Source organism: Lynx rufus, unplaced genomic scaffold (genome assembly GCF_022079265.1).
Source record: "Lynx rufus isolate CCGP_SWC_20201006 ecotype Redwood Valley unplaced genomic scaffold, mLynRuf1.p SCAF_6, whole genome shotgun sequence".
Lineage (NCBI taxonomy): Eukaryota > Metazoa > Chordata > Mammalia > Carnivora > Felidae > Lynx > Lynx rufus.
In genome coordinates this window covers 79,468,631-79,491,607 of record NW_025814878.1, presented here as the reverse complement: position 1 = coordinate 79,491,607, position 22,977 = coordinate 79,468,631, and the positions used below count along the sequence as shown (strand labels likewise).

Here is a 22,977-nt window from a genome sequence, read left to right as displayed (position 1 = left end):
GTTCAATTTTTTATGTATCATTTTGTAAATCTTTTGTCCTATGGCTGTTTAAAAAAATCCTTGTTTTGTTAATGATACGGTCCTAGAATATGTGTGATTTGCTTTTTTAAATGTTGCCAAACTATTATTTTCTGAATCATTAGTTTATTCCAAATGCTTCCAGATTTATTTAGGACAATAACTGTCAGTATCCTTGTTTCCCAATTATTATGATTAACTTAGGGTGTAGAAAGCTAAATCTGCTTGACATTTAAACAACAACAAAAAAATATTTGTGTCTGAGAATACCTTAAATTATGTCTGGATTTTCAAGCCCCCTGTACGATCATGTGATATAACTCTTTTACAGTATTATGTCCTGGTATCCTAGTTATTTATTTAGGCTTTAACAAGGCACAAAGCAATACTAAGTTTGAGGACTCTCTTTTGAATGAATGAATTGGTGCTGAAGTTGCTGAGCAGGATTATCACTAACTTTACTGTCTTCATTTGGGTGATACATTTGAAAATGGATTTGTTTTATTCTCCTTAATTTGGAATGTGCTATATTTTACCATTGGCTTTTGAGTTGAGTTGATCCAGATGAGGGGCTGTTTCCACGTTCAACTAATGGATTCAGGAAACAGGAGTTTACTGTTAGATTTATAGAGTGCAAAGCAAAATTGACTTCCGTGTTTGGCCGAGCATTTATTACACAATAGAGATGGAAGGAACCCAGGAAACACATTTTAAAAAAGGCTTTCTGGCAGTAAAATGGTTTACCAAAGACTACCTCTCTGTTTCACATGAAGAGATTTCCCATCATGAGAGGAATAAAATTAATACATGGAATGTAAAGCAGCAGAGATGCGATTTGATTCAAAAAGGTAATTTTGGTACTATGGGTAAAGAAAATGACTCTTCTTTTACATTTTTCTGCAAAAATCCAAGTTTTGATAGCCATGAGCACATTTTGGTGCTCCAGTATGTTTGGTCTAGTAAACCCTCCTGGTTAATATCGGAACGTGCAACAATGGGCCTTGGGCGATTGAAATTTCAACTCACATTTAAAAATGTTCAAAAGCTGCGACGTGTCCTGGGCACACAGTTAATGGGCCAGTTCAGACTTCTAGGAATAAAACATTTTCGTGATTTAAAAAAGATCTTTGGACAGGAAACTGTCACATGCAGTTATGATTAGATTTTCTGGAGTCTCTAAAATGGTTAGAGGTAAAGTATGTATTATGAACGGTTTTGAAGTATTGTAGTTAAAAGTCTTCTCATTTTGGAGACTTAGTTTCAAGGTTCACCATTTATTAAGGATATTCCAAGCTATGTTTACTTTTAAAAATTTGCAGTGAGAGTATCTTTAAAAATATAATTCTTTTAAGTTGGATTGCCAGTGTATGCTGTTGAAAGTAATATTTTCATGTGCTATTTTGAGAATATCAAGATGAAAATGTATAAAAAACCATTTATTATTTTTCAGGTATACATACGGGAAGCCAGTGAAAGGAGATGTAACACTTACATTTTTACCTTTATCCTTTTGGGGCAGGAAGAAAAATATTACGAAAAATTTTAAGGTAACTTCTGCAGAGATCTTCTAACTTCAAATGGGGAAACACAATAAGTGATAATTTTTATAGAAATAAGATTTCATACTGAATTAAGAAAAAATTGAATGTAATAAAATCAAGAGTTTTCTGGCATTGGACAAATGAGAATTTACCTTTTATAGTGATTAAAATGGAACCAGAACTATCAAATTTTTGTGACTTAGTTTGAGTTTTATTTCTAAAATTTGAATTGCTAAAGTGAAGAGTAAAATTGAATTATTTTAAACAAAACAGATAAATGGATCTGCAAACTTCTCTTTTAATGATGAAGAAATGAAGAAAGTAATGGATTTTTCAGAAGGGTTTTCTGAATACATGTATCTGTCTTCCCCTGGGCCGGTGGAAATTTTAGCCACAGTGACAGAATCACTTACAGGTTTGTAGACTTTGAAGCGAAGGTAAAGTTATTTACAAGGTGCTCTTCTCTCTTCTTATTGTAACTAGCACATTCATTTGGGGTCCTTTGTAAAGATGCTACTTAATGCTGAATGTGTCATGACTATTAATTAATGTCTCTTGCAGAATGTTTTCATAAGGAAGGGGAACTTATTTTCTATGACAGTCTATCTTTCAACCACATGTAATAGGTATTTGTAATTTTCTCCATTTCCGCTCTTTCTTTTCAACCTGAAAACTACATAAACTATTCAGCTGACTAACCATCTTCTGTTTTGTTTTGTTTTTTCTTAATCATTTAACATCTTCTGAGTTCTTGTCTGCTCATGAGCAATTTTCTCTCTCAGTAATAAAATAAGAGTTAATTACTTGGATCTTTCTGTTGCTATCAACAGCTTTCACCAAACTCCGAAAGAACAAAAGATGACTCAGTCAAGGCCTTCATTTTTAGTGTACATGTTGTGGGTGGACATAGCAGTAATGGCGCTCAGGAGGGGTCCATGGAGGATGTAATAGAACTGTATAGTTCTCTTCATGGCCAAGCCAGTATGGGAATGAGGCTTCTGTGCCCTGATACCTTAGCTTCTTGGGGAAGTAGCTTAGATAGAGAAATTTGATGCATAGAAGCTGTTCGTGAAGTGTAACATTTACTTTCTAAATGGTGCAATTTCCAAAACAGGTATCTCAAGAAATGCAAGCTCTAATGTATTTTTCAAGCAACATGATTACATCATTGAGTTTTTTGATTATGCTACTGTCTTGAAGCCATCTCTGAACTTTACAGCCACTGTAAGTTGGCATGTTTATTAATGATCTAAAGCAGTAAGTTCAGTTTAATGAAATAGAATGGCAAATAATATTTTCAGTGCTTTTCAAAAAAATTAAGCCCAAAGTAGATAAATTACTTTTCCCCTTTAGATATGTGAAATATATAGAATTGCTCCCAAATGAACTTTGTCTAAGTTTTCTAAAAAAGTAGTTTCCAAAAGAAGTATTTTCCTCAAAAAAATTTTAATAAGCAATTTAAGTTAGATTTGGATTGCTACATCAAAGCTTTTATAAATTACTAGAAAGAATTAGATGTTAGTAAAAATATTTCAATTTCAGTTTGATTTTCATAATGACTAATTTTAGTTCTAGCAAAGATGTTGCATTAAAAATTATTAACAAATCTACTTATTATTATTATTATTATTATTATTATTTAACACTTATTAGGTGAATTTTGGCAATGTGCAAGGCAGGTTGCTGGGTGGGGCTTAACAGAATTAAGAAGAACCCAGTCCCTACCCTGGATTCACGGTTTTTGTGATGGTGACAAATAATGATTTAAGGCAGGAAAATGTCAATGTCATGAATACATTTCTGTAGTGATTTAAACAATTTTTTTAATGTTTATTTTTTGAGAGAGAGACAGACAGAGAGACAGAGCACAAGTGGGGGAGGGGCAGAGAGAGAGGGAGACACAGAATCCAAAGCAGGCTCCAGGCTCTGAGCTGTCAGCACAGAGCCTGATGCGGGGCTTGAACTCATGAACCATAAGATCATGACCTGGCCAAAGTCAGATGCTTAACCAACTGAGCCACTCAGGTGTCCCCATTTCTGTAGTGAGTTAAAGCAGGGGCTGGCAAACTTCTTCTGCAAAGGACTAGATAGTAAATACTTTTTAGCTTTGTGGGACATATTATCTCTGTGACAGATACCTAACCCTGCCATTGTAGCATGAAAGCAGCCGTAACTACTTTGTAACCAAATGAGGGTGGCTGTGTCTAATAAAACTTTATTTACAAAAAGACTGGATTTGGCCTCCCTGCCCGCCATAGTTTGCTGATCTCTGGTTTAAAGAAAGAAGCTGTCTCTTCTTGTTGAATGGATCAAGAGAAGTTTTAGATAATTCCTGATTTCAGTGATCATATAATTTAGTTTGAAAAGGTAAGGAAAAACCCCTTGAGGCTGCAAATGGTAACTTCCAAATGAATAGAGTGAAACATTGAGAGTTTGGGGAGGAAGAGTTGTCCTTGGGATAGGGATGAGGGTCATTAAAGGATGCTTTATGGAAGGGGAAGATGTAAGCTATTTGTTAAAAGATCAGTAGGATTTCATTTTATTTTTAAAATATTTTTTAAGTATTTATTTTATTTTTGAGAGAGAGAGAGAGAGACAGATTGTGAGCAGGGGAAGGACAGAGAGAGAGGGAATCTGAAGCAGGCTCCTGGCTCTGAGCTGTCAGCACAGAGCCCGATGCAGGGCTCAAACTCACAAACTATGAGATCATGACCTGAGCTGAAGTCAGATGCTTAACTGACTGAGCTACCCAGGCACCCCAAAAGATCAGTAGGATTTTAAATGTTTGGTGTAGGGGTGGGAGATGGAGAGCGAGATGAGCTGAGACACAGGTGAGAGCCTTGCTTCTCAAGTTCAGGTGCCTTCCCCCAGATCAGTTCAATTGTAGCAGGGAGTTTGTGTCCTGGAGTGGTGAGAGTGAAAACAGGGGGTGAAGTTGGGGGAGTTGTAGAGGATCCTAAATGGCACATGCATGTTTTTGAACTTTATGCTTTAGTCAGTGAAGAGCCTAGGTGCCTTATGAATGTTGGAGGGGTATGGTGAGAGCAGTATTCCAGGGAGACTGATCAGGCTATGTGCAGGAGGATGGCTGTAGCCCAGGAGTGAGGTGGCGAGTAGCCTCAAGGGGATGGATGTGCAAGTGGAGAGGATGCAAGAGAGAAGTATAAGACTCAGTGTTTATTGGATTTGGGAGGTGGGAAGAGGGAGGGGGAAATCCAGAGATGTTAAGTCGGCAGAATTGTGGTATTAGCAAAAATAGAAGAGGCAAGATGGTTGCTCAGTTATAGATGTGCTGAATTTGGGGTGACAGGGATATACAAGTAGAAATTTCCTGCAAGTAGAACTTGGAGGTTTTGAGTATGAGCTCCAGAGCAAGGTGAGGAAAGCAGTAAGAGTGATGAGGTCTTTGAGAAAAAGAGAAGCACAGATAACTGGTAATTTGACCTTGACAAATTCCCCAATTTAGGGAAAGGAGGGAGGAACCCAAAAGGACACTGTGAGGATGCAGAAAGAGGGCTTTGGAACAAAGAAGGCAGTTGTGGAGCCATGGAAGGCAAGAGAAGCAATAATATCAAGAAGGGAATGGTCAGTAGTGTTGGATGCTATCTAGAGAGAGTGCTTCATCTGGAGGTTAGGGTACTGCCAACAGTTTTTGAGAGTTCAGTTTCATGGGAGTAGCACAGATGGGAACTAGATTCAACTGAACTTCAATTCTTTGTTTTTCTTGTTACCTGTTTTTAAACTGTTGTGTTTTGACAATTAGGTGAAGGTAACCCGTGCTGATGGCCATCGACTGACTTTTGAAGAAAGAAGAAATAATGTAGTTATAACAGTAACACAGAAAAACTCTTCCGACTACTGGAGCAGATGGGGCAGCAGGAACCAGGAACTAGAAGCTGTCCAGATCATAAATTATACTGTCCCTCAAAATGGAATCTTTAAAATTGAATTCCCAATCCTGGATGATTCCAATGAGCTACAGTTGGAGGTGCCATCTGTTTCTCATCATTATGTTACTGCAACAACATCATTAAAATTGTAATCTCGTGGTAGGCACTCAACCTATTAGAGGTCAAAGTGCACAGGAAGTAGGAAGTAGACACATGTTTCTATTTTAAAAAATGGGGGAGTGTTAAAAGTAATTTAATAACAGTGGGTGAGGGGTAGATGAAATGCTTCCTTATAAATTCATTCTGAAGAGCACAGTAAAATATAGCAATCTGAAGGTATGATGAAGAAGCTCCCCAAATTCCAGCCTAGATTGGTTTTCAATCATTTGGAAGTGTATTTTGGCAGAAGCTGAAATGAAAAAGGAAAATGTTTTTTTTAAACCTACACTCTTTTGCTGAGTTCCTTCTCAGAGTGGCTCATCTGAGATCCCCCCACCCCCAACCATTCTTGATATCTTTCTTTTCGTTACTTGGTTCTGCCACACGTTTGGCCCTTTTGAGTTTCACACTATTGGTAGATCACATGGGCTGGTATGATTTCTTGCTTGTAAACGGACTGTGTGTTGTGGAGAGAAGGAAAGGAGTCCTTTCTCATTTTGTTCTCTCTTCTCACAGAGTTTCCTGATAATATGCTTTTGTTTCTGAAATAAATTAGGACTATGCTTTTTCCTCTTAGATCATGGTGATGAAGACCCTCTTCTGTGTTTTATTTTTTTTTTTTAATTTTTTTTTTTTCAACGTTTATTTATTTTTGGGACAGAGAGAGACAGAGCATGAACGGGGGAGGGGCAGAGAGAGAGGGAGACACAGAATCCGAAACAGGCTCCAGGCTCCGAGCCATCAGCCCAGAGCCTGACGCGGGGCTCGAACTCCCGGACCGTGAGATCGTGACCTGGCTGAAGTCGGACGCTTAACCGACTGCGCCACCCAGGCGCCCCCCTCTTCTGTGTTTTAAAGCTGTCACTTTCTTTACAGTATAAGCTATAAAATGATGAAGAGCCAATGGCTGGGGAACAGATATTTCCTACGAGAGAAAAAAGGAAAAGTGCATTTGCCTTTCAGGAATTGTAAAACAGATAGTATTTTTTCTCAGGGTGTTACTAAGGATGAAAATTTATAGCTCCCTTTTCTTTTGTTATAGGCCTCTTTTCTTAACAGTGTGAGTAGCATGGCAGTTCATGGTATGTTTAAGTCTCCCAGTAAAGCATACATCCAGCTAAAAACAAGAGATGAAAATATAAAGGTAATGGGTGCAGTCACTTTTAATTACAATATAATTGTAGTCTTTTGTCATTAATGTGTATTCATTAATTAAGATTTTTTTTTTCTAGGTGGGATCACCTTTTGAGTTGGTGGTTAGTGGCAACAAGCCACTAAGGAAGGAGTTAAGCTATATGGTAATCAATAGAGAATCTAAATTTATTATCTCTTATAGAATCATCTCAAATGAGCTACCTTATGTCTCCCTTATGTGTATATGAAACTCACTAATTTTTATGTTTATTTTTTAAAGTTTATTTCTTTATTTTGAGAGAGAGAGAAAGAGAAAGAGAGAGAGAGCGTGTGTGAGCAGGGGAGAGGCAGAACTTAAACTTTATAAAGTATGAGAAAAACAAAAAAATAAAAATTGCTACGCATAGCTTTGAATCTTTCTAATTCAGCTTTCCCCAGTGGCGCTCTATATTCTCTACTCAAAAATAAATTAACTGTGAAGCTACTGATGTCTCAGTCAGTTATTTCTTTATCTTATCCTTTTCTGTTTCCTGGCTTATATTCTCTCTGTTGGTCAGGGAGGTTTCCTTGCACTGAAAAATGCTTTGAAGTTGGTTTAAGTCAACAGTTTGTGTGTATGGTTAAAATTGTGTTAAATATAGCTGCAGTTGAGAGTCTCATTAGCTTTGGCATAAAATGAAACTCTTCTGCTACTCTTTTCAGGTAATATCCAGGGGACAGTTGGTGGCTGTAGGCAAGCAAAATTCAACAGCCTTCTCTTTAACACCAGAAAATTCTTGGGCTCCAAAAGCCTGTATTATTGTGTATTATATTGAAGATGGTGGAGAAATTATAAATGATGTTCTAAAAATTCCTGTTCAGCTTGTTTTTAAAAATAAGGTAAGATTTAAGGTAATGATGTGAGAAGAAAACTTCATACTGGTGAAGTCTGAGAAATGCAATATTTCTTTAGAAAAGTATCATTAAATAACATTGGTTAGAAATTTATACTTCTAGAACTATGGTTAAATCCCTTCAGTATTATTACCACATATGGATTTTCACATGTGGAGTTACTGGGCAGTGTGGGTCTTATTTGTAAGTTATGATTCTTGGCTGTAAGACTTGAACTCAATTTCTTGAAGTTATTTCAGGATTTCTCAAATGGCGGGGTCAATATTGTTCTGGCATGCAGTTCCAGCAACAGTACAGAATTTGTGTGGTGCTGATACTGGCATGAGAGTGAAATGAAGCGCGTGTAGGGAACGAGGCCGTCAGCAGTGATATGTGGAAGCAGAGCCCAGATTTGGTTTATCCGTTTCATGGGCCTGGAATCTAACCCGGGACAGATTTACAGGACGCTTGGCTACCTTGCATGTGGAGATCTGTGTGGAGTTTGATCTCCAAAAGCACCAGGGATTTTTGTAGCTTAAGGTGTATGGCTTGTGTGGGATGCCCCCTTGAACCCCAACTTTGAAAAGTAACCTGGCTGAAAGAGTGCGTGATGGAATTGAATCATCTAGTGCATAATAAAATGAGCCATTGTTCTGAGAGCTGCTGCCTTCTCAGGTTTTTTTAGGCAAAATAATCATTGTTTAAAAGTATTGATTTGCCAAGTACAATTCTTTGATAGCATTTCTGTTTGCTTAGTTTGTTAAACTTCTGAGAGGTTGTAGTAGTCATACATGTCTTATGTTGACAGTTGTTAATTAATTTTGTCAAAATAGAATACAGACTTCTATTTTTCACTTTATGGAAAGTTTTTTCAAAGATAATGGTATGCTCTGTTATTTTTAGAGAGCAAATTTTGACTTGTAGTGATTCCATTAATCCCGTAACAAAGATGAATTCTAAAATAGGAGTTGGACTTAAGGCATATATCTTTGAAAGTGAGACCAAGTTTTAAAAAAGTTTAGTGTAAGAGGTTGTTGGCTTTGAGGAAGCAGAGTATATAAATAGCATAATTCCAAGAAATTTCTTAGATATGAAAGATAAGAAATATAATTTCAGCTATATTTGCAAAGATATATCTTTCTCTACTTTTATTTTTAACGTTTTATTTATTTTTGAGGCAGGGAGAGAAAGAGCATGAATGGGGGAGGGTCAGAGAGAGAGGGAGACACAGAATCTGAAGCAGGCTCCAGGCTCTGAGCTGTCAGCACAGAGCCCGACGCGGGGCTCGAACTCATGGACCGTGAGATCATGACCTGAGCCGAAGTCGGACGCTTAACCGACTGAGCCACCCAGGCGCCCCTCTACTTTTATTTTTAGGTAATCTCTACACCCAATGTGGGGCTCAAACATATAACCCTGAGATCAAAAGTCACATGTTCTACTGACTGAGCCAGCCAAGCGCCCCTCTTTCTCTACTTTTTATATGTTTATTCCATTACTCACAAAGAAACTGCAAATTTGAAAATAGAATATATTTAAGCAAGGGAAAATTAACGAGTCTTTTGGATGTTTGGTAATGACTGAACTGGATGGGATGTGGAAAGCACAAGAGATGGAGGGTTAGAAATCATCTACTCGTGGGGCGCCTGGGTGGCGCAGTCGGTTAAGCGTCCGACTTCAGCCAGGTCACGATCTCGCGGTCCGGGAGTTTGAGCCCCGCGTCAGGCTCTGGGCTGATGGCTCAGAGCCTGGAGCCTGTTTCCGATTCTGTGTCTCCCTCTCTCTCTGCCCCTCCCCCATTCATGCTCTGTCTCTCTCTGTCCCAAAAATAAATAAACGTTGAAAAAAAATTAAAAAAAAAATCATCCACTCGTAAGTGTACATGGAAGCCATAGGGTCTCTGAGGCACAGAGTCAAGAGTGAGAAGTACAAGGCTGGAACATGTTGCTCCCCTTCATTTTGGGTATACGTGGGGAAACTTAAACTAAAAGTAAACTAGATACAGTGGTATAAAGGGTATATGTATAAAAAATTTCACTGGACAAGTTAAACAGGCAAGTCTTTATTCAAGACTGTTGCAATAGGGGAGAGAGATTGAATTCAACTTCATTAAAACAAAAGGCAGGAGAGGTTATTGATTGATTGATTGATTGACTGATTGAAAACATAAGTGGGGGAGGGACAGAGAGAGAGAGAGAGAGAGAGAGAATCCCAAGCAGGTTCCACACTGTCAGCGTGGAGCCCAATGCAGAGCTCAAACCCACGAATTGTGAGATCATGACCTGAAGTCATACACTTAAATGACTGAGCCACCCAGTTGCTCCAAAGGCAGGAGAGTTTTAAGCAGTGAATGAGCTTGTGGAAAAGTACTGGAGGACACTGAGAAGAGATTGGTAATGTGATTAGGCCATCTGTGTTTGCTAACTGTCAATGTATAAGTTAGGGTCCTATCCTCCCACAGAACCTTGGGAGATCAATCAGTGATTCTTTTTTGGTGATTACATTTCAAAGGATTGGCTCCCAGGTCCTTGGGAAAGACATTCCTGGGTTGTAAAAGTGGCAAGAGGCTGGGAGAAGCCTTACATTTCAAAGGGACAGAGAAAGAATTTACAATTCCAAGTTTTCTAAAGTAAATGCTGTAAGTAAAGGGAGAATCAGGGGCTTATGGTCAGGAAGAAGCCTGTTCAGTCAAGTCGAGGGGAACAGTAAGGCAGTTTTGGTCAGGTAGTACAGTCACTGCAGCAGTAGAATGTTGAAACAGAGCTAGACAAGATGAGCCTTCTTAGTATGAAGGGGCCTCATGACAAAGCCATTCAGTTTTGCTGTGATGAGATGATTGAGGCTCATTAAGAAGTATGAGTTAGGGCCATCTTTGATGAATGTAATGAACAGAGGAAGTTCAGGCAGCCATGGGGACACAGAGCATTGGGCCTAACTAGTGTTTGGTCTGATCACCTCTTCAGTTGGAAAGACATCTCCTTGTCCCCAACCCAAGTAGTTCTGTGAGTCCCCAAGGGGCCTCTCCCTGGGCTCACTTCTAAGTTCAGGTTACCAGCACGTGGGCATCTCCAGTTTCTTTGCTCTTTCCTGTTCCTCCTCCAGGATACTGACCCTCCCCAAGTGTGCCAGGCACTGCTGTCTTCTTTTTAGCATTGGCTGGGGGATGAGGGGTGTGGGAGAAAGGGAAGAGGAAAGGTAGAGAAGTGAAGGAAAATTCAGATTTATGCCACTGTGGGAAGTTCTATTACTTGCAAATACTGTGAGTAAAGTTTTTTTTTGTTTTGTTTTGTTTTTAAATTCTTTCCCCCAGAGAAGGCTTATGTATGGTTTTAGAATGATCCCTGAGTCAAGGCAAATGGAGAATCTCTGCTAGATTTTGAGTCCTTTGAACTGCTGTTGGTGAGACATGTAAGTAATGCTTTAAAAAAGTCACATAAATCAATCCTGTTTTCTCCCTTTCTTAGATAAAGCTGTTTTGGAGTAAAACTCATGCTGCACCATCTGAGAAAGTCTCTCTTAGGATCTCTGTGACACAGCCAGACTCAATAGTTGGGGTTGTGGCTGTTGACAAAAGCGTGAATCTGATGAATGCCTCTAATGATATTACAATGGAAAATGTGAGTATAGCTATTTTTTCATTATAAAAATACATGCTAAAAGAGCAAAAAAGAAACTTTATTGCATTACTTCAAATATCTAAGGGAAATTTTATTGGTTCCTCTTCAAGTGTAAGTCAGTAATGAGTAAAGCTTCCAAATAAAAAGGATTTGCATTCTGGTTGTTGTGTTGGGAAGAGGCTTATGTGGTGAAGTGTCTTTGCTGTCTTACGTGAGAGATGCCATCTAGAGTTTTCCCTCATTTTCATACTGTATTTGAATTCAAGACTCTCAAGAAAGTACTAGGAAATTGACTTGTACAATTCTGGATGACCCTGGAGAAGAGAGCTTTCGATAATTTTGAAGTACTTTCTATTTTGGTTATACATAATGGTTATATATAATTACAGCCTTATTGAATTTACTATTTGTGGTATATTGAAGGAGTGAAATCCTGTTAATTTGCAGAACACTTATAAACCAAGAAATATATAAACCTCTAGTTACATTAGTTACATAAACTAATCCTCTATTCATTAATCAATTTTGCTTTGTAAGTTCATTGTTGTTCATTTTTATATGTAAGTTCTTGATGTATTCTTGTATATATCCTTGATATACCCTAGCCATTGCTAGTTGAGATCTAGATTGTATAACCTATGTCAATTAATTAAGTATAGTAATTAACAACACATGGGAAAAAAAGATAAATGTTTAGGCTAATTTGGTCATCTTGAGAAAAATTATATATTTTTTCAGCCTATAAAGGTAATTTTTCTCAATCCCTTTATTTTTTATATTATTTATATATTTATTTATTTTGACTTGTTTTATTTTTTATTTTTTTAAATTTACATCCAAATTAGTTAACATATAATGCAACAATGATTTCAGGAGTAGATTCCTTAGTGCCCCTTACCCATTTAGCCCATCCCCCCTCCCTCCAGTAACCCTCAGTTTGTTCTCCATATTTATGAGTCTCTTCTGTTTTGTCCCCTCCCTGTTTTTATATTATTTTTGTTTCCCTTCCCTTATGTTCATCCGTTTTGTCTCTTAAAGTCCTCATATGAGTGAAGTCATATGATTTTTGTCTTTCTCTGACTGACTAATTTCACTTAGCATAATACCCTCCAGTTCCATCCATGTAGTTGCAAATGGCAAGATTTCATTCTTTTTGATTGCCGAGTAATACTCCATTGTATATATATATAGCACATCTTCTTTATCTATTCATCCATCAATGGACATTTGGGCTCTTTCCATACTTTGGCTGTTGTTGATAGTGTTGATATAAACATGGGGGGTGCATGTGTCCCTTCGAAACAGCACACCTGTATCCCTTGGATAAATGCCTAGTAGTGTAATTGCTGGGTCATAGGGTACTTCTATTTTTAGTTTTTTGAGGAACCTCCATATTGTTTTCCAGAGTGGCTGCACCAGCTTGCATTCCCATCAATCCCTTTTAAAAAAGATTCATTTAAAACAAATTGGTCATTTTTTTCTCTTGATATTAAAAAACTCATGTTATTCTAAAAAGTCTATAGCATTTTGGATTTGATTTAACTGAATTTAGTAATATCTCTCATTTTATAGCTTTCTAAATATCTTAAGTATATTATTTCATTTTTGTTTCCCTGTGTATGTACATACACACACACACACACACACACACACACACACACACACCTATCTAGTGCTTGTGCTCTGTTTCTGTCTTTGTTTCTTTGTCTATCTTTTAATATATTTACATAAAATTTTGTCATATATAAGATTGCTATCCCATGGGGCACCTTGGTGGCTCAGTCATTTAAGCATCCAACTTCGGCTCAGGTCATAATCTCACAGTTCAAGAGTTCGAGACCCACATCAGGCTCCATGCTGACAGCTTGGAGCCTGGAGCCTGCTTTGGATTCTGTGTCTCCTTCTCTCTCTGCTTGCACTCTGTCTCTCTCTCTCCCTCTCTCTAAAAAAATAAACATTAAAAAAACAAAAGATTGTTATCCCAGCTTTCTTTTGGTTCAACCTTGCTGGCATATTTTTCTACCTTTTTATTTTCAAGCTTTTATAAGTTTTCCTTTAAGTTTATCTTGTAGGTAGCATGTTATTATATTATATTTTGTTTTTGTTTTTAATGTCTGGTAGTCCATATCTTTTAGTAAGCTTATTTAACACATTTACAAGTATGGTAATTCTTGTCTTAATTAGGAATTATTTCTACTTTATTTCATATTTTTAAATGCAGTTACTTTTCTTCCCTCTTTTTATTTTTATTTTTTCCAGGGGTTAGATCAAATTTTATTCTTCTGGTTTGTAAGTTATACATTCTGTTTTTGTTCCTATGACAGATGCCCTTAACTCATGAACCATACTACTATTTATTCTTGCTGATTTCTTAAGACTATCAAAATTCCATCTTCACCAGACAAGACGAGCATTTTTTCGCATGCTCTCATTTTATTTTATTTTTTTAATTTTTTAAAATGTTTATTTATTTTTGAGAGAGAAAGAGAGAGAGACAGACAGACAGACAGAGGTGTGAGTGGAGGAGGGGCAGAGAGAGGGAGACACTGAATCCGAAGCAGGCTCCAGGCTCTGAGGTGTCAGCACAGAGCCTGATGCGGGGCTCGAATTGGGAATGGTGAGATCATGACCTGAGCTGAAGTCGGATGCCTAACCAACTGAGCCACCCAGGTGCCCCAGTATGCTCTCATTTTCTTGCACATCCCTTTTGTCTTTCACTTGTTACCACCTTCTTCTCCAATCCTGCCCAGACCATGTTGTGATTGTACAGGATTGTAATTCAGTGTCATTATTGATTGCCCTTGCAGTCTATGCTCTTCCTTCATTTTTTAATTCTGGAGATTTACATCTGCTATTTCTTCATTTATTTCTTCATTCTCCATTTCTCTTCTTCTGAGACTCTTGTTATTCAGTGATTAGCACGTCTACTTCCATTCTCCATATCTCTTAGCTTTTTGTTTTATGTTCACTATCTTTTTGACTTTCCTTTTTTCCTTTGAGAGAGCTCCACAGTTGACTCTGCTCCCTGATCATCTATCAGTTGTATCTATCCTCCTTTGATTTCTTATATTGGGTTATTTATGTCAGCTATTATATTTTTAATGTATATTATTTTCATTGGGTTCTTATCTTTCGTTCTTGTTTTATATTGCTAATATTTTCCTTTATCTCCTTATGTCTATCTGCCATGTTTATTTTAAAATCTTGAACTGGCCTTTTCAATATTTCACATCATATGTTACGTGTTGTCCATTTGGATGTCTTTTATGGAAGTCATACTCTTTGGATGTAGTTGATTTGGCAGCTGTTCTGATATTGTCCATTGGGGAAGGATGAACACCCCATTCCAATCTGTGTAAGTCTTGTAAGTTTAAAGAGGGGGAGGGGTCAAGCTTCAGAGACTAGAGAACTACTCTTGATCTTCCCTGTGTGCTGCTGGCTTTTATTCAATGTTTCACTTTTAAGCTCTTAGGGAAAAGCATCACCAAGAAAAGGCAGTTTTTTGGGGTCATGATCCACCAGCTTTTAGGGTTTGGAGTGCAGAGGAAGAGTGAGTGCTTGTGGCCATGGGTCTGTCCATGTGTTTTCCTCAGTTTCTCCACCAGAAAAGCAGAGGTGCTGACCTGGTATTATCTTCCTGACCCTTACACAGGCAGTGTAGGCTGCTGGTGCAGCTGCTGATTTTGGCAGTGAAAATGCAAGGAATGATTGTCCCAAGGCTGCTTCCTGGAAAGAAGCAAGAGCAGAATTAAAAAATCTTTTCTCCAGATAGCCTCTAGCAGCTTTCTGCCACCCACTTCCTCCCAACACACCAGTTAAAGTTATCTTTTACTCTTCTCAGGCTTTTCTCATACCACTCATCCAAGTTTCCTACTTGCTTTTCTTGTTTCTTCAGAGTTGGCTCTGGAGAAGGGCATCAGGAGCCTGTGGTAATAGACCATTTTGGTTTCTTTTGTTCTTGTTAAATTTATACATGGTGCTGAGAGACTCTTGAACACTTTGGGAAAATTTAAGTGTGCTAGATATTCCAGAAATGATTTTCAGACATCAGCCTTTGCTCCAGCCTTGGCAATGCCTTTTTGTTGAGCCAGTGAGAAAACGAGGATTTCTTTTTGAGATAGATGTTTCTTCTTGATAATTCCATTGATTCATGCCTGAGTGTCAGGGGAAGGTGAACTTGCATGCATTTGTGTCCTATAGCAGAGTTTGAGTCTTGGGACTAAAATCTTTTCTCTCCATTATGTCTGGCTCTGGCTCCATTGTCTATAGTTGGACTATATACTGGTTGTATTTGCCAGCTTGTTGAGATATTATGAAATTTTCTGTTTTCTCCTTCTGTTGTTTTCTTCTCGGTGCCTGTTCTAGCACCGTGTTTGCTTACCATGGATGTAGTTGCGGTTGTTGTTAGTGTGGCAAAAAAAGTGGATGCAGGTGTTTGATTTTAATTTTTTTTAATGTTTATTCATTTTTGAGAGACAGAGAGAGGCAGAGTGTGAGTAGGGAAGGGACAGACAGAGAGGGATATACAGAATCCGAAGCAGGCTCCAGGCTCTGAGCTGTCAGTACAGAGCCTGATGCAGGGCTTGAACCCACGAACCGCGAGATCATGACCTGAGCTGAAATCAGTCACCTAACTGACTGAGCCACCCAGGTGCTCTAGGTGTTTGATTTTAAATGTTTTTTTTTTAATTTTTTTAAAAAAGTTTTATTTATTTATTTTAAGAGAGACAGAGACAGCGTGAGTGGGGAAGGGACAGAGAAAGAGGGGGAGAGAGAATCCCAGGCAGGCTCTGTACGGCCTGTGCAGAGCCTGATGCGGGGCTCGAACTTACGAAACCATGAGATCATGACCTGAGACGAAATCAAGATTCAGACAGTCAACTGAGCCACCGAGGGGCTCCAAACGTGGTTGTTTTTTAAACTTGCACTTAGACTCTTTCATGATTTGTATTCCTGCCTTTGTCTTAATTTGTCTAGTTAATGCTAATGTAAATAAGAGAGATAGGTTGAAATAGTTACCAAACTGTATAATATCTTAACTTTTTTTATTGTGGTGAAATGTATGTAACATAAAATTTGCCATTTTAACCATTTTTGAAAGACAGTTCAGTGGCATTAATTACTTTCATGTTGTACAACGATCATCACTATCTGTTTCTAAAACTTTTTTGTTACCCCAGACAGACTCTGTAGCCATTAAGTGATAATTCTCCCATTTCCCCCTATTCCCAGCCCCAGCCACCTCTAATCTATTTGTCTTTATGAACTTGCCTAGTCTAGACATTTCATATAAGAGGAATCATATAAAATTTTTTCCTTCTGTGTCTGCCTTATTTCACTTAGCTTAATGTTTTCAAGGTTCATCCATGTTGTAGCATGTATCTGAACTTCATTTCTTCTTATGGCTAAATAATATTCTATTTGATGTATATACCACATTTTGCTTATCCATTCTTCTGTTGATGGACGTTTAAGTTGTTTCTATCTTTTGGTTACTGTGACTGATGCCACAATGAACATTGGCCATACATGTATATCTGAGTGCCTGTTCTTTTCAGCATATACATTGGGATGGAATTGCTAGGTCATATTCTAATCTGTGTTTACCTCTTGGGAGCTGCCAACTTTACTCAGTCTTTTAGCCTATTTTACTCTCTCTTCCTAGTAGTGAGTGCTGCTCTTAAAAAAATAACATTGCTAATGTGATTATGTAAATATCTCAATATTGAAAAAACTATCTCATTGATGTTATAATTTGCAGTGCTTTATCAATGAGGTTGAATATTTTTTCTGTTTGTTAATAATTTACATTTCTTTTTTGTAAACTATCTCTTTTTGTTATTTAAGAAAATGTAGTTAAGTGACATTTGCAGAACTTATATTAACCATCAAATTTAACCCATTTATTTCTTCCAGAAGTGTGGGTTGTTTTCAATGCTGACCCCTGTGTGTTGGTTTAGGATTTGACATTTAAATTCCTCCTGAGCAAACCTCAAGCCCACATTTCTTAGGAACTCTGGATTAATGAACAGAGTGAAAATAAGTTAAAAGAATCAATGTAATTTTAGCTGATTGAATCATGAATAAGGCATTCAAATATTTGTTATTGTTCCATTTGTGTCACTTTCAAATTGGATAAGCATGTGGGCTGTGTGTTATCTAAGTAACATACAAGAAATATTACAGAGGGCAGAACAGTATGATACAAATCAATTCATTCCACATATTTTATCTTCTCCTTAGGTGGTCCATGAGTTGGAGCTCTATAACACAGGGTATTATTTAGGCATGTTCATGAATTCTTTTGCAGTTTTTCAGGTATGTTTAGCTTATTATATAATTTGGAAAGATATTAATATCTTTTACTATTGCAAACACCTTCAGAATTATCTGATTAACCTTTTATTAAATGTGTTGTTGAAGTATAGTGTTATATAAATATAATTTGAAATGGAAAGATAATCATCCTTCCAATTTTAAAAGCAAATGGAAAGTGTGTGTGTGTGTGTGTGTGTGTGTGTGTGTGTGTATCTGTATCTGTGTATGAGAGGGAGAGAGAGAATGCTCATGTATGTACCTAAATTCTCAAAAATGAGATAGAGTCAAAAAAACACAAAACTTTCATGTCTGCATAAAAACAAATGAACAAGAGTGAATTAAGAGTATAGAAGACTGCTGTGACATTTTACAAAGCATTTAAACTTTTATTTAAAAAAATTTTAAATTATTCTTTTTAGGAATGTGGCCTCTGGGTATTGACAGATGCAAACCTTATGAAGGATTACATTGATGGTGTTTGTAAGTAGAACCTAGCAATGTGCTTTCAAAGTATTTAAGTCTTTCATCTCAGGTATTTAAAATTACTTATAAGTATGGATGCTTTCTGGTTTAATGGATATGGATATTGTGATTTCATTTTCTGTTCTCTTTTCCTAAAGTCTTTGGAGTTTAATGTACATTTGAGCCATGACATGGAATATTTGTCTGGGCTTCTGTCTAGATTTCCATTTGCTCCCTTGTAGTTGTTTGAAATGGTTATTTTTTGGGGCATATTGGAAGATCCTATGCTTCCAATTTGTATTGCAAACTGTGCTGTTATTTTGGAATTAGATAAAAGGAACAACATAGTTTTGAAACATTTTGCTCTCTGGCATTTTGATGTTCACCTAGCATATAGCCCAGATGCCATAAGTATGCTGGTATATGCAGTGTGCACACACACACACACGCATGTTCACCTAGAATATAACCCAGATGCCATAAGTATGCTGGTACATGCAGTGAGCATGCGTGAGTGCATGCACCTGCACACGTGCATGTCTCATCAGTCTGAGTTCTTCCTGAGCAGGGTCACATCTATACATCCTAGTTCCCTGTGTTGCTAAATAGAGTTGCTACCCAACTAATAATAAGAGTGCTTAGGAAGAAGTGAAATGTTTTGACTGAAGGAAGTGTGGAAATGAGAATGGTTAACTCCAGGAGTTGTTCTCTTTTCCTTTAGGTAACATTATGCTAATATCATCTTGTAAGGCTGTCACAATTTGTATCCCCGGATTCCCTATTCCTGTCAGGTCTTCTCAGTTACTCCACACTAAGCCCCAGGCTCTCCAGCTTTGGGCTGATTTTTGACACTACAGGATACCCGAGCCTCTGTCCTGAAGCAAAAAGATCATTTCATAGTATTAAAAATTTTATGAAGTCATTATGATTTCTATGCATTAAAGATAATATGGTATGGTTAGCTTTCTTCATGTAACAATCCATCCTAGACACCTTCTAAGCAATCTTTTTCCATTCTCTCTTTGTTGGTATCTGCTTTTACCCATCTTTTTTCATCCTTACTTATCAAATCCTGATTTCCACTGTCATACTCATTCTGTTGTTAGTAATACTTATTGTATCCTTTACATTTCCTAAGAACTTTCTTCTACCTTTTTTTCCCCACTGTTTAACAGAAGAAATTTGATCCTCCTACTAGCATACTGTGTCCCTAGAAACCTTCTTAAGTGACTGGCATTCATTTTTCTGCTTCTCTTCTGGATCAGGGTTCCTAAGTACATAATGTATCTTGCAGTCAGCACTATGGCATCAGTAGTTACTCAAGGTCACGTTATCACTGGAACACTGCTTTACTTTTAACATTTCAAATGCCTATCCTTCTACCTTGGATATTCACTCACTCCCTTAAATCTATTGAATGCCTTCTTTGTCCTTACTAGAGACCAAATACCTTCCTTGGTCTTGACTTCTGGTTATTCTGGGTTATTGGCTCCTTCTGCTTTCACTTTCCTCCAGTACTTGGCCTGGACCACCATGATTATTCAGTTTGGTAGCATTCTTCCCTACTTCCTTGTCCTTCCCTGACATCTTCTTCATTAACCCAAACTCTGGAACATCTTGACTGTTTATCTTACCCCTCTGTTTCTGCATCCCACAAATACCTTAAATTCAGTATGTCACAAGCCAAGTTTATGATCTTCTCTTCCTTTACAGCCTTGCTTTTCCTTAATATAATTTTATTGATATGTGATTCCTTGAATTGATATAATTTCAGACCTATGTTAATGAAATCATCATTTACCTAGATGCCTAAATCAGAAACCCACAACACATCCTTAGTTCCTTCCTCTCTGTCAGATGTGGAATAACATGGTAGTTAAGAAAAGGATTGCCATCAAATACTTCTGCCTTTAAGTTCTGGTGTTTTGACACTGAGAAAGTCAATTAACCTTTCTAAACCTCAAATCTCCAATTGAAATATAGTGCTAATAATATTATTGGTATTACAAGGGTATTATGATGTTAAATTCAAAAACATTTAAATTGTATGACACATGTTTAGCACTTATAAGCCTGCAATTACCTACTATTTTATTCCTCAGATCCAGTTCGTTCATTCATTATTTAATGGATAGTGATGATAGTAATTGCATGCCTAGTATGTACGAGGCAATGAGATTTCAACTTGGTCTAGTGGGGCAAAACAATATATAATTAGAAGAGTGTGCTGAGGACTGGGGTGGGGGGAGTCAGCATGCCATGGGCATACACAGAAGTCATCCACCCAAGAGGCAGGGCAGAATCATCTCTTGAGACTATTCTTCCTCTCCTCTCCTTGCTTCAGGCCCTTGTCAGTGTCTCGTTGACTATTGTAATAACTTCCTAACTTAACTGCTTTGCCACCTTCCATTTCCTCCAGCTCTAAACCATTGTTCACACTGATGCCAGAGTTATCATTATAAAACATGAGCTGTGGGCTGGATCATGTTTCTAATTTATTCTAAAACCTTCAATAGGTCAAAATTGCTTAAAGGATCAATCTAAGTTTCAGCATGGGAGATTGGATATTTAATATCTGGATTTAGCCATTCTTTCTCTTCTCATTTTACGCCCCTCTTACCTAATACTCACTGTCATATTTGGGACATGCCTTTGTACTTAGCTTACCTGCCTTGTGTCCCTTTCCCATGTGGGGTACTCTTTAACTGGAGACTTAAAGAAAACAGAATAAAAAAACCCCAAAACCCCTGCAAAATGAATTTTTTTCCCCTAGCCACACTATTTTCTTTTTTTTTTTTTTAATTTTTTTTTTCAACGTTTTTTATTTATTTTTGGGACAGAGAGAGACAGAGCATGAACGGGGGAGGGGCAGAGAGAGAGGGAGACACAGAATCGGAAACAGGCTCCAGGCTCCGAGCCATCAGCCCAGAGCCTGACGCGGGGCTCGAACTCACGGACCGCGAGATCGTGACCTGGCTGAAGTCGGACGCCCAACCGACTGCGCCACCCAGGCGCCCCTTCACACTATTTTCATCATTCAGATTTTGGATAAAATCAGCCATTATTGTGCACAATAGGCATTTTTTATATGTCTGTGTCACTCTTAACATGTTTACTACAGTTTTCTATTTGTCTTCTCCAATAGACTGTGAGTGAAGAAGCTCCCTGCATTCATCTTTGTATCCCTGGTACTGACTGTAGTCTATTTTTTTTTTTACATTTTATTTTGAAATAATTATAGACTTATAGAAAAGTTGAAAAAATAGAAGTAGGTAACCCAAAGTTTGTATGGCAACATGGCTGTTTTTAAGTTAGTAAACAGGATGATTGTGGCATCTTATGGATGGGATAGCCATTGGTAACTGGCACTAGGGAGCTAAAAAGAATAGAAAAATTGAAGGTAACTTTAAAAATGTGATTTAACTTATTTTTTAGCAACTGCACTGTAAGTAGTTTTTTAGGTGTTGGACATATGGGCAGGAAACTTTTTTTTTTTTTTTTTTTTTTTTTAAGTTTTGGCGCTGCAGTAACTGGCCACAGTGCCTTGTGTAAGTCACTTGACTTCTGTGGGTCTCAGGTGTCTCATCTGTAAAACGAGAGGGTTGGATAAGATGAGCTCTAAAGTCCCATTCAGCTGAGAGGTGCTGCAATTCCATGGACTGAGTTTATAATCATTCTCTACAGGGACTTTTTTCCTAACAGTTGCCAATGTTGATTTTTAGATGACAGCGTAGAACTTGCCGAGAGGTTTGTGGAGGAAAATGAAGGATACTTGGTAGATTTCCATGACTTCTCTTCGGTTAGCGATCCACGTGTCAGAAAGCATTTTCCAGAGACTTGGATTTGGCTAGACACCAACATGGGGTAAAGATTTATCATGTTCTTTGCTTATATATATTTTGTTTAGTGTTATTTTTAAACAAGTTTTCTGTTCTTTCTAATGTTTAAGTGCAAACATATTGTGGTTAAAGCTAAATAGACCAAGAGGTTTTTTATCTTAGAACGATATTTAGTGTATTTAAATGTAGTATATAATAAAGCCACATGCAAATTGGGCAGTGAGAGTATCATTAAGGAGAAGATAGACCTTCTTCTAACGAAGGGTGTTTTGAACTTCCTTGGAGTCTCATGGTTCTTGTTTGAGAAAATTGCTGAGAGTACACTTGTTGCCTTGGGATGAAAGTACTGATGATTACTCTCTCTGCCTTGTAGCTCCTTGTAAAACATCCCCGTGAGCCACAGGGAGAAGCAGCACAGGTGGTGGAGGGACTCAGCTTAGTTGACAAACCCTGTGCTATCTGGTCTGATGACTGAGCAGATGAATCATGAAATATGCATATATTTTATAGTCAGCCATGTATGGAAACTTGAAATAAGACACAAGTCAAAGCTCAAAACACACACACACAAATACATGACCAGGATACGGAGGGAAACTTTCATGTAAATTGACAGAAATAAATCAAGTTAAATTTGAAAATATGTATTTATTATCTGTACATTTATGAAAATCATGGTCATTCTGAAAGTGTAAACATTGTTGAAAGCTTTTAATGGAATACGAGTCAGGATGCAGTGTTATGGCCTTATTAAATGACCTGGTCCTTGAGAATTTGGGATCTGCCGTTTCATGCTCACTCAAAAAAATTTAGATAGGCAAACAATTTGGAAAACTAAAACTCTTCCAAAAATGGTTTAGGTTATGTTGACTTTTTTGGAAATGTGTCAGTTCTTGGGGTTGTGATTTTTATTTTTATCTTGACTTTAGTTCCAAGATTTACCAAGACTTTGAAGTTACCGTGCCTGATTCTATCACTTCTTGGGTGGCTACCGCATTTGTGATCTCTGAGGACTTAGGTCTTGGACTAACCAGGACTCCAGTGGAGGTAGTATATGAAAGAGTTGCTTATAAATGTTAAAGTACCCAAAGCAAAAAAAGTGTCCACTCTTCAATGGATTTTCAAA

General features: G+C 37.6%; 1 protein-coding gene across 3 annotated transcripts in view; it reads left to right on the top strand.

Moving 5' to 3' along the window:
- Window positions 1-22,977, top strand: part of CD109 (CD109 molecule) — a 130,633-nt gene that overhangs the window by 67,296 nt on the left and 40,360 nt on the right. For all 3 annotated transcript variants that reach the window (XM_047102643.1, XM_047102642.1, XM_047102641.1), the window contains 12 exons: window positions 1,469-1,565; window positions 1,833-1,974; window positions 2,674-2,783; window positions 5,323-5,547; window positions 6,651-6,752; window positions 6,841-6,906; window positions 7,445-7,621; window positions 11,080-11,232; window positions 17,476-17,550; window positions 17,970-18,030; window positions 21,735-21,876; window positions 22,781-22,898. In XM_047102643.1, the coding sequence (XP_046958599.1) occupies window positions 1,469-1,565; window positions 1,833-1,974; window positions 2,674-2,783; window positions 5,323-5,547; window positions 6,651-6,752; window positions 6,841-6,906; window positions 7,445-7,621; window positions 11,080-11,232; window positions 17,476-17,550; window positions 17,970-18,030; window positions 21,735-21,876; window positions 22,781-22,898 (1,468 nt within the window). The remainder of the gene's footprint in view (window positions 1-1,468; window positions 1,566-1,832; window positions 1,975-2,673; window positions 2,784-5,322; window positions 5,548-6,650; window positions 6,753-6,840; window positions 6,907-7,444; window positions 7,622-11,079; window positions 11,233-17,475; window positions 17,551-17,969; window positions 18,031-21,734; window positions 21,877-22,780; window positions 22,899-22,977) is intronic.